The sequence below is a fragment of the Mus caroli genome, chromosome 5 (assembly GCF_900094665.2).
Source record: "Mus caroli chromosome 5, CAROLI_EIJ_v1.1, whole genome shotgun sequence".
Lineage (NCBI taxonomy): Eukaryota > Metazoa > Chordata > Mammalia > Rodentia > Muridae > Mus > Mus caroli.
The window spans coordinates 134,827,187-134,839,091 of record NC_034574.1 but is presented as its reverse complement, the minus strand read 5'-3'; the positions used below and the strand labels follow the sequence as shown (position 1 = coordinate 134,839,091).

Genomic DNA, 11,905 nt, shown 5'->3' with positions numbered 1-11,905 from the left:
GGGGGTGGGGGTGGGGGAAGAGTTGCCTTGGTCATGCTGTGCCTCCTAACTAAGACATCTGGGTAGCTAACAGACAGACATCAAGAGGCTGTCCGGAGAATTAAATGAGATGAGGCACTTGGGAGACTCTGTAGTATGCACTCATTTAAAACAGCTGGGAAGATGTCTCAGTGGGTAAAAGGGCTTGCTGTGCAAGCATGAAGAGAACCCAAGTTCAAATCCCTAATACCACATGGGTGGGTGTGGCTGTGGCTGTGACCCCAGTGAGCACTGTGAGGGAAGGAGAGGCAGGCTTACTACCTGCCAAACTAGCTCCAGGTTCAGTAAGAGACCTTGTCTCAATGGAATAAGATAGTGATAGAGCAAAACACATGCCATCCTCTTCTAACCTATGCGTGACTATCTTCAGATACCTGTGCACATATGCATATACACCACACACCCATATACACACACAACTGAACTGTTATTATTATTTCTTAGATATTATCTTAAAAAGCTAAAGTGCCCATCACGTAACAGTCCTGGATGGCCTTTGGCCTTGTTTCCTTCCTTCCTTCCTTCCTTCCTTCCTTCCTTCCTTCCTTCCTTCCTTCCTTCCTTCCTTCCCTTCTTTCTTTATTTCCCTCCCTCCTTCTCTCCTTCCCTCTCTCCCTTCCTTCTTCCCTTCTTTCCTTTTTGTTTTGAATCTGTAGCTAAGACTGGCTATGAACTTTCGATGTACCTGAAGATGACTTTGAATTCCTTATCCTCCTGTCTCCATATCCTCGAGACTTGGCATTGGAAGCACGTATCATCACATCTGGTTCTATGGAGTGCTGGGCATGGCATCCAGAGCTTTGTGTATACCAGGCAAGCACTCTATCAACGGATCCACACCCCTGGCCCTCTCATGTCTTCTCTATCATGGCCACACTATCATTCTACATCCCTAAAGATAGAGGCTAGAGCAGCCTCAGGAACTCCTGCCCCTTTAGCACTGAGAACTCTGCTCGGCACCTAGGGATGTTCAATAACACTTTGCCAAAGCAATGAACACGTTATGGTGACAGTGCTGCTCCAAATCCTCTTGAGAAGGTAGAGGAAGAGGGTACATGCCACATGCTGTAATACTGACCTTCCAGATAAGATAATAGTGGCACATCTGTTATGGAGGTGACCAACCACTTTCTGATTGGATTTGAGGCCTCTTCCCCAAGAGGGAGTTTTTTTGCCTCATCTTATAATCCTGTTCATAAGTCCATAGCTGAGGAGGTCATAGGTTCTAGGTAGAACCTACCATTGTATTTTCCTAAATGGTCATGCTTTCAAAGTGTCTCCTAAATATCTGTGTTTGCTCCCCCAGGCCTGAGTGTCTCCAGCCTTGGTCAGAGGAACTTCTTTTTACCGAGGGCAATAGTCAACGTGGGTTGGGGGAATAACTTGTCAAGCACTACAGATAAAAGGCTGAGTGTTTAACCCTAAACCGTACATCCATAGCCTCCCTCATGGCCTCAGAGAACACCGTGAATGAGGAGGCAGGAGGAACACAAGAGCACTGTGAAATGCTGCCCCTTGGAGGTGACATGGCTGTCACACAGGAACTCACAGCAGCTGGGGTTGTCCGCACAAGATCAAGCTAGCCAAAAATGCCAGGCTCAGCCACCCCACACCAGGAAGCTTTAAGCAGTTGCTGGGGGCAGGAGGAATAACATTAATTTATCTACTTATTTAATGTACACGTGTGCATCTATGTGCATGCAGGTGCCATGGAGACCAGAAGAGGGGGTCAGATCCCTAAGAACTAGTGTTATGGGCAGTTGAGAGTCGCCTGATGTGGGTGCTGGGAACTGAACCTAGGTCTTCTGCAAGAGAAGTAAGTGCTGTTAATCACTGAGCCATCTCTCCAGCCCAAAGGTTTGCTTTTTTATTATGTATATGTGTATGGGCCTGAGTGTATATATGTGCACTACACACATTACAGATGTCTCAGAGACCAGAGAGGATGCTGGTGAATCACTCTTTTTTGATAATGTGACCTCTGGTGGGATTGTCATGTTCCAGTGGATGGTCCTACATCCATGTACATATGAATAGCATCAACTATACTTGATGGAGTGTGTGTGTGTATGTTGGAGGGATATGTTGTATGGGATATTGTGGGAGTTGGAGGAATAAACATGATCATCTTTCATTGTATATATGCACAAAATTCTCAAGAATGAAGAAAAAATTTAAAGTAGAATTAGAAACAGAAAAAGCAGGATAGGTCCTGCACATAAAACAGAGAAAGCTGAGATCACATTCATCAGCTCACAGAGTGAGGAGTCAGTGTCCTGTAAGGGGCTATGTGGAACATTCCTCAAGGACGCTTTCTCCATTGCCCTACCTATGTTGGGTGCCCTGTTCAACACAGCGAGCAGTGTGCAGTGATGTGTGGCTGGGTGGACCAGACCGGCTTTGAGACAAATGAAGCTGATGGTGAAGGAGGACGAGACACAGAGGCCTACAGCAGACCGACCAGGTGTCACCGGGACTCCATTCACCAAGGACACTGGAAGCAGACAGGCAAGAGGTTCAGGGAGCTAACCTTGCAGGTTGGAAGCCAGGTCTGCACTCTGCAAACAGAAGAGGAACTTCGAGGCCCTGCAGGGAGCCTTGTGACTCAGAGGAGACCTGTTATGATGATGACTGGTGATCATGGCCTGTCCCTGGCTCTAAGCTAGCTATAGCTCCCTGGAACTAGCATCCTATATGCAAATGCATCTGGCCCCACCCACTCCTGCAGATCCAACCCAAGTCTCCATCCTGCCAGGGTCAATCCTGCATCAAGGCCAGTCTCAAGGATTCCCTGATAAAGGAAAGAAAGACCTGCTCTTTGAATCTCCCCACATCCTTGTCACTCCTCCAGGGTAACCTGAGCCTCTCCTGTGGGGTTGGCCAAGCAGAATTTAAATGTAGCTCCATCATTACCAGCTAGGGTGAGTCATTTGTTATTTGATTTTTATGGGTTTCACTTGGTTCATCTGTAAAAATGGAGATCAGAGCCCCTGAGACCATTTGTGAACATTGAATTGCCATCAACAGTCTAACGGTCTTGGCACATAGTGGACAATTAATAAGTGGCACTTTCTCTTTGCCTTCTGGAAAGTTCTCTCTCCCTGTCTCTGTGAGTGACATGAAATTCATCCACATTATGGGAAGTGTCCCCTGGCCCTTTGCACAATCTGTATGCCTTGTCTTTCAAACCCAGATGTTCTACAAGCCACATTAAGGCACAGTTTTGAGATTAACATGTTTCCCCAGTATCCAAGATTCAGGAAATGAGGAGACTTCCCAACACAGGGACTAAACTTTATTACACACACTGCTCTGTAATACCACAGGAGCCATGGTCACATCATCCAGCATGAGCTAGTACTGTGGATATTCACACGAGAGTTTTACCTGCACTGCCAAAGCCCTTCAGAAAGTGTGATGTGGGTAAGTGTGGTGGTTTGAATAGGTATGATCCTCACAGACTGATGTGTCTGAATGCTTGGCCCATGAAGAGTAGCACTATTAGAAGGTATGGCCTTGTGTCACTGTGGAGGCAGAGCTTTGACGTCATATATACTCAAGCCACATCCAGTGACAGTCTTATTCTGATGCCTTCGGACCAAGCTGTAGAATCTCAGCTTGATGAGATTCTACATGAATGGTCTGTATGCTGCCATGTTTCCCCCCATGAGGACAGTGGACTAAATCTCTGAAACTGTAAGCCAGCCCCAATGAAATGACACCTGGTCTGTTGCTTTATATATTGGTCATGGTGTCTAGTCACGGCAATGGAAACCCTAAGACAGTAAGTCACAGCCTACAGTCCAGTGTCCCTACCCAGGGCTAAATTCATGGTCTTGGGAATATAAGAAAGTCTTCATATATCACAATGCCAGCAGCTCACATCCCACCCTCATGTTATGCTCCGGACTACAGTCACTTGAGCAGAAAGCCACCAGCTCTCCACAGTTAAGCTCTTGTCTCTCCACTAGCCGATCTCATGTGGCAGATGGAAGTAAACTTAGCTGCTGGGATTATTAGGGGTGACACCATGACAGCAGACAAAAACAGCCTCTCAGGATGCTGTCTGAGACAGGCGTCCATTCTGGTTCTTGCCCATTAGGAAACTGACAGGTCTCCTCTGGACCAAATGAAACTGCCTGCCTTGAAACAGGGGCCTCTCCTTACCAAACACAGTGTCTGTGGGTTCTCAGAATGCTTTGGAAAGCAAGACTGAGCTTTTCATTTTGTCTTCCACATGGCCAGACAAAGGGCTGGGGTTATTATACCTCAAAGAGAAGGGGTCTTTTTGGCCTCCACCTCTAGTCACCTACCTCCTTCTTAACCCCTCTTTCCTAGCGTCTACCTTTTGGGGATACTGAGGCATAGCCTAGGCTCAGCCCCATTCCTCTTGCCTCCCAAATCCTTGGGTCTGGGTGTAGCACATCTGGAACATGGGAGCCCTGAAGATTTTGGGTCTCTGGTATGGGATGTGCCAATAGAGACAGAGAGCTAGCTCTTAGTAGGACATCTCCTTGGACACACAGACATCTACTGTGTGAGCTGGAGAGGGCCATGGTGGAGACTTTGAGTAGGCCCCTCTGTAGGGTGGGGCCCATTTTTCTTCCAATATCTTTAAATTAATTTTTTTGTTGATTAAAAAAATTATTTTTCCGTTAGCACTTCAACATGTTCTCTGTCATGCTCAGATCACAACTCCTAACCATTTTTTTTTTAAATCTCCTAACCTTTACACACATAAAGGGAGCGAGTATGGGTAGAGGTCAGGAGATTATAAAGGGGTCCATGAAAGGCTAAAAGGAGGCTTTGGGGTAGAGTGGGGAGGGTAACAGAACGCTGTAACATGAACGAGGAAGGAGGGATGGGGCAAGGAGATGGGGAGAGGCACCTTATACATATCAATAGTGAATATGTAGGAACAGGCCACAAGGACACTGCTACTTAAATATTAGATCAAGCCTGGTAACCCAGTGTTAACATCCACTGCCAACTTGACAGACTCTAGAAGCACCCTGGAGTCACGCCTCGGGGATTGCCTGCAGGGGATCACCTAGATTGGGCTAATTGATGTGCGGGAGACTCACTTTGAGCGTGGTTGGCCCCATTCCAGGGGCTGGGCTCTTTAAATGGAGAATGACTGAGTGAGCTTGGGGACAGGATACAGTATGGCTAGATGCCTCAAGCTCCTGCCCCATGCCTTCAGGAACACTAGGGTCTGCCTCAAACTGGGAGCCAGAACAGACCCTTCCTCCCTTCCTCCCGCTGCTTTCAACAGGTTTGTTTGTTTGTTTGTTTGTTTGTCACAGTAGGGAGACAAATGACTAAGACTCCAGGTTCAGAAAGATGAATACTGAATGCTTCTCCCCACCCCCACCCTGCGTTCCTGCCTCTCAGCCTCTCCCCGCATAGCCCCTCCTTCCACTCCTGCCCCTCAGCCCTCCACTCCTCCACTTACCCAGCTCCCACTGCTTTACAGCACTCCCTGCTCCTCCTCTGCTCCCCCACCCTTGCTGCTCCCCTACCCCACCTCTCCGCCATCCACTCCACCCGTACCTCTCAACAGCACAGACTGTGGCCTCATGGCTGATAGATGAGGAGTAGGTCTGCCACTCTCCGCCTGGCAGCTCTCGCACCTGCACCGTGAAGTACCGGATCGGAGAGGCCCCGTCACTGCCAGGGACCCACTGGAGCCTGAGGCTACGAGCTGTCACTTCAGCCTGGGGTACCAGGAGCTCTCTGGGGGGCGCTGGCCTCTCTGCAACACAGAGGAGGAGAAAAGCAGGGACTCATGAGAGACCATTCCTTGCTGCCCCCTGATGACTGCTGATGGGAGCCCCTGTGTGGGACAGGCACGCGGTGAACAAAGTCAATGAAGTCTCAAGGCTAGAGAATAGGCCTGGCTCAGCAGGAAAGTACATTCAGCCTTTGCAAGTTCAGGGCTCAGATCCCACACAAAAATCAGGGTGTAATGGTGCATTCTTTTAAGTCCAGTTCTAGAGAGCTGGAGACAGGCAGACCCCTGGGGTTTACTGGCCAGCTAGCCTCACCTCGTGGGAGAATTTCAGGTCCCACTGAGACCTGTCTTAAGACTTACTTAAGACCTACTCTGTCTTAGAAACAGAGTAGATGGTACCTGAGGAAGGAAACCAACACACAAGGCTGGCCTTCTGACTTCTATGTGCACTCACACATGCAGTCCCACACATATGAACACAAGTACATACAGTGTTCTTTCAAAGCCTCGGGCCTCCTTTGCACACTGTCTGATTTGGGGGCTTAGCTCATCCTTAAAACCTAATTTCTCTTTCTTTATAGTTAATCTGAGTCTAAGAGGCCTCTACTGGGTTCTCTTGGGAGGTGGGAGGCAGTGCAGCACGGGGGTGTGGGGATCCTTGTGGAAGGGTTAGAATGTAGGGCGCCCACCCGAAACAGGCCTTGGTCTTGAGTAGGTACCACAGGCCTGACTCTGTGTTCCTGTCCCTGTTGATTTCAACAGAGGAACTCCACAGAGGGAGAAAGAATTGTTTAATTGTTTATCATGGGGATTATTGATTCTGATTAAAATGTGTGACGTGTAATAAAGCAGCCATCGATCGTGGGCCCCACAGTGACGGGGCTGTGAGAGGTGCTTCGATCTGGTTCAATCAACGGGCCTGGCTGTGAATGTATACGCTGGCTGGAAGCCTGATTTCTGCATTGCCCAAGAAAAAGCTGGGCTCTCGCTCAGTTTCAAAGGCCTTCTATGGCCACACTGCCACTGGAAATGGCTCTGGCTCCGTGTCCCTAAGTCTTGCATTAGGATGTGGTGGGAAGCCAAGGTTCTCCAGCACTAAGAGGCTAGGTGCTGGCACAGGGAGTGGTAGCCCTGTGCTGTAAGCAAGAAGCCAGCATAACCAGGCTATATTGGCTCGCCACTGAAGGGTGTTTGTATGTGTTCATGTGGATCCCACTCAAGCCCTGGAAGGGTCCTAGAAAAACTTCCTCATTCAGCCTTTGCTTCCACAGTGTTGCTGGGCTAGAGAGTCTCAGCTGGTAATGGGCTAGAGAGTCTCAGCTGGTAATGGGCTAGAGAGTCTCAGCTGGTAATGGGCTAGAGAGTCTCAGCTGGTAAGGTAATTCTGGTACAAGCATGAGGACCAAAGTTGGATTCCCACAGCCCGTGTGCAAAGCGGCCCAGAGGAATGGTGTATGCTTGTAATCTGGGGAGGTAGGGACAGGTGGCTCCCTGTGGCTCACTGGCCAGTCAGCCTAGCCAAATCAGCAGGTGACAAGCTAGTGAAAAAGCCTGTCTCAAGGACCAAGATAGAGAGTGTCTCAAGGAATGACACCCCAGGCTGTACTCTACAGACCCACATGTAAAACCCGCACATGCATGCAAACAGCCACTCACAAGTGCATAGTCACACAAAGTACACATACGAACATGCACACCCAAGTGTCCATGCAATCACACACACACACACACACACACACACACACACACACAGACACACAGACACACAGTGTTGAACACTTCTAAAGAATGCATGACCCCGGAAAGAAGGCAAGGGCCAAGGGTGGCTGTCTGAGGGTCTCTGAATAAAGGCCCTTGTCTCCAGTTCTTGAAAACACTATTAAGCATGCTGGAGACCAGCCTGCAGGTGCCATTTCCTGGAGGGCCCTCCCAGCCCCCATCTTTAGGATCCTGGTCCCCTGAGCCAGGTGCCATAGGCATTGAAGGTCACATCACTACTCTGAGTTCAAGTTCATCCTCCTGTGAAGGTCCCAGTAAGAGCATAGACTCAAAAGTTGTGGAGGCAACAAGGGATGTGGCAGGGAAGCCCTGCACATGTGCCTGGCTAATAGGAGGGGCAGTCAGCAGTTGGGGAAAACTTACTGGTAAAACATCTACGAGGAGGGGCAAGATGCGCGAGAGAGAGAGAGAGAGAGAGAGAGAGAGAGAGAGAGAGAACATCTTCTTAAATGTGCTGTGCCTCTGGCTCAGCTGGTCTAGTGTGTGCCTAGCATGAACGAGGCATGGGTTTGGTCTCCAGGACCCATTATGGATAGGTGTAATGGCATACACCTGTAGCCCCAACATTAAATAAAAGCATGCCTGGTGGTGGTGGCGCACACCTTTAATCCCAGCACTTGGGAGGCAGAGGCAGGCAGATTTCTGAGTTTGAGGCCAGCCTGGTCTACAGAGTGAGTTCCAGGACAGCCAGGGCTGCACAGAGAAACCCTGTCTCGAAAAACCAAAAAACCAAAAAACAAAAAAATCCCAACAGACTGAATGGGCTGCCTGGGGTCACTGCCTCTCCTTTGGGTGCAGGATGACCCCATCGCTCTGGGACAATAAATTCCTCTTGCTTTTGCATAGATCCCTGACTCTTTGTGGTTCACTCAGAGAGTCCCCAGTAGCTAAGGCTTGTCAGAGTCTTACACCTGCTGTGAGGATTAAACCTTCTACAGCAGTGCCTGGGCCCCATAAACAAAGGCTCCTCTCTACCTCTGCAGTCCCAGCTACCACCGCCATATTTTGAACACATATGAGCCCATGAGCCAAGATTAACCTTCCTCTTTTACGTTGTTTTTTCTGGAATATTTTGTCATAGCAATGAAAGGCTAACACAGGCTGACTGGCAGCCTGAAGCTGGGAAAACCCTGGAAACAGGGGTATGTGCAGCTTGGTGACTCCTGGAAGACAGGCTGCAGTCATCGGAAGGAGCCTGGCTTAGCCGGGGAAGGCTGATGGACCTTGGGCCTGCTGGGAACTTGCTGGTTCAGGGTATGGGAGGTGAGACCTGGCTCTCTCTGCTGGTGCTCATTCTGCAAAGATGAGGAATTACTGTGTCAGTGCACAAGGCAGGCACAGTGGGTCTCAGGGCAGCATAGCCCATTCTTCACCCAGCAGGCTTCTCCTGTGATGGAGTCTTGGTTTCTCCCCTGATAAAACCTTGGGAGGCTTTGGTGAGAGCTGGGATGGGAGCAGAGGCAGTGATACTTGGAGGCAGCCAGAGCAAGATGGGAGGGAGCTCTGTGCCGGCCTCCTTCCACTTAGTTTAAGTGTTCGACTCCTTGCTTCCTGAGATGGCCTGCTTTAGATCTTGTAATAAATGTCATCACAAAGGCAGCAGTGACACTCATTCATGTTGGGTGAACGTTTACATCACACTAGTGCAGTCCCTGAGAGCCATGTTGAGGACAGACAGGGAGAACCGCTCAGCTGACCCAGGCACTATGCTAAGTGTTCCACATGGGCCTCCCAAGCCTGTGCCGTGGCAAAGAGTAGGGAAGGGTTTTCCCAAGGCTTCACAGTCCTGAGCCTTGAGCTCAGAGTATTTCTCATGAGCCCCTCTGGCTCAGTTCCCGGACCACTAGGTCTGGCTATGATGGTAGCCTCCCTTGTATGGCTTTTTCTCTTTTGGGCACAACACTGTTATTTTAGAGTAGAGATTATCTTGGACTGGTAGCCATGGTAACTAACTGAGCAGAATAATATAGCATTAGCTGTACGTATGGTAATGGTGACGGAGCTAGTGACACTCCTTAGTAGATGGAGGATAGGAAGGTCACGGGACCCTAACCTGGGATTCCAGCCATTACCTTCTCCTTCACCCTACCTACCTAGCTGCAAGTGATCCCGGTACATGCTAGATTTTACAGGAAGTAGAAGGCTGACTAAAGGGGTGACTCCATGATGTCATCACTATGTGTGATACAGCTGTTTAGGGGTCACTTGTATACCTGTAAGTGCATGGTAAGCGGACCTAATAAACTGTCTGGTTCTCCAAGTCGAGTCTTGGTGGAATCCTTACATTAGTCTGTTAGCTGTGCCCTATGTTGTCACAGTTGGTTTATGCCTCTTCAGGAAAGGTATCATCATACCACCTATGCCTGGAGGCATGACTTCTGAAGAGAGGCCCACTGGGCTTCGGTGGAAGGTTCTAGAGCAGTGTTTCTCAACCTGAGGGTTGTGTCCCCCACATATCATATATTTACATTATGATTCATAACACTAACAAAATCGCAGTTATGAAGTAGTAACGGAATACTTATATGGTTTATCACAGCCTGAGTGACTGTACTTCAGGGTCAACATTAGGAAGGTTGGGAACCGCTGCTCTAGTGTGAGGCTCAGATTGTGGGGAAAGGCCTGCTGAGATAGGTCCCACCCAGACCCTCACAGGAGGAGCTGGCCTGTGGTGGTCGGAGGCAGCTGCACTGGTGAAGATCTATAAAGTTGCCTCAGTTTCCCATCCTCCTCTTCTGTGACATCAGAATGCTCCCAACTGGGCTTTGGTAAGGGAAGGGCCACACACACACACAAGGTACACCACATATCTGGCCCCGAGCATGGGGCAGGGTAGGTGTCTCCAAAGGACAGTGGCCAGGGGAACAGCTACTCAGACAACACCTACTGTGAGTGTGCCCACTAGGGGGACACAGTCTTAAACATCAGACAGCAGCCAGTGACTTCAAGAACTCACACTTACTAAACTAGAGGTTCTCAACCTGTGAGCCAAGACCGTTTGGGAGCTAAACAGCCCTTCCACAGGGGTGGCTTAAGACCATCAGAAACCACAGACGTTTACATTAAAATTCATAGAAGCAGCACATTTACAGTTATGAAGTAGCACTAAAAATAATTTAATGGTGGTGGTGGGTGTCACCACAATATGAGGAGCTGTATTAAAGAAACCATGGCCTATGTCTTTAACTGGGGATCCCCTGGGGCTTGCTGGCTAGCCAACCTAGCCCAGATAGCTATCTCTAGGCTCAATGAAACATTGTCTCAAAGAATAGGGTGGAGAATGTTGGGGCAAAGACACCCCACCTCTGGCATCCACACAGGTGCACATGCATGTGCATGAGTACTGCACACATATTGAACACCAATCCACATACATACAAATATCACACACACAGACACACAGACACACACACACACACACACACACACAAATAAGCCACACACACTTTAAAAAATGAAAAAGGCCATCTGCGTAACTCCCTACTGTCTTCTCAGGCTTCTAGGCCCCATGGGGGAAGAGTGGGGTTGAGGGTACCGTTGTGTAACCTTCAGGATACAGTCAGATGAGAGCCTGGGGGCTTACCTCTCTTCTCAGTAGTGATAACTGTGGCCTCCAGTGGCTCACCCCAACCCTGTCTCGTCTTAGCAGACAGTCTGAAGATGTATGCAGACTCCGGGGCCAGCTCTGTGGCTGTGAATTGCCGCACCGTGGCACCCACCTCAACAGTGGTGAAGGTGTGAGGACTACCACTGGCCAGGCGGTAGGCGATCTGGTACCCTGTGGGATCCGGGAACAGAGTCAGGGAAGTCACATCAGCCACTTATTTCTTTACTTGCCCAGAAAACACCCCATAATCAGCCCAAATTGGAAACCCAAAGCTTGCCCTCTCTGTTCCTTCTTGATTTCCACAGCTCTGTAGGGTGCCTATTGATAGGGAAGTCACAGCCCTGGCGATGAGTGCCGGCTGTCTGAGCTCAGTCCTCTGTGAAACGTGTCTCACAGTTCATTCTTCACGGGAACAAGATGTGAACACAGCTTCATCTTTCCTCCGGATGCTGCACGCTCAGAGAATGCCACTAGACCCAGGATCCCTGCACTGCTCCCCATGGGAGGTTGTCACGAGCCTGGTGCCTCTGGCTCTTCCATCCCCTTTGGCCTTCCCTCCTATGGTGCAGCCCTTCCCTTCAACACAGCAGGAGAGGCCAGACCTGTCCTGAGCAGGCTATTTCACACTGCTTGTAGCAGGCAGGATTATACTTGCATTGTTCACTCCCCATTCCTAGTTTCCTCCTGCCACGCTCAGCCTTCCTGACACCCTCATCTTCCACAATTCCAGCCACCCAGACTCCCCA

General features: G+C 49.5%; 1 protein-coding gene across 1 annotated transcript in view; it reads right to left on the bottom strand.

The window, feature by feature from the left end:
• The window catches only part of Sdk1 (sidekick cell adhesion molecule 1), a 713,594-nt gene that overhangs the window by 91,325 nt on the left and 610,364 nt on the right, over window positions 1–11,905 (bottom strand). Inside the window, exons 29-30 of the mRNA XM_029477307.1 lie at window positions 11,136–11,330; window positions 5,593–5,794 (exon numbers count right to left, since the gene is read on the bottom strand). Of these exons, the coding sequence (XP_029333167.1) occupies window positions 5,593–5,794; window positions 11,136–11,330 (397 nt within the window). The remainder of the gene's footprint in view (window positions 1–5,592; window positions 5,795–11,135; window positions 11,331–11,905) is intronic.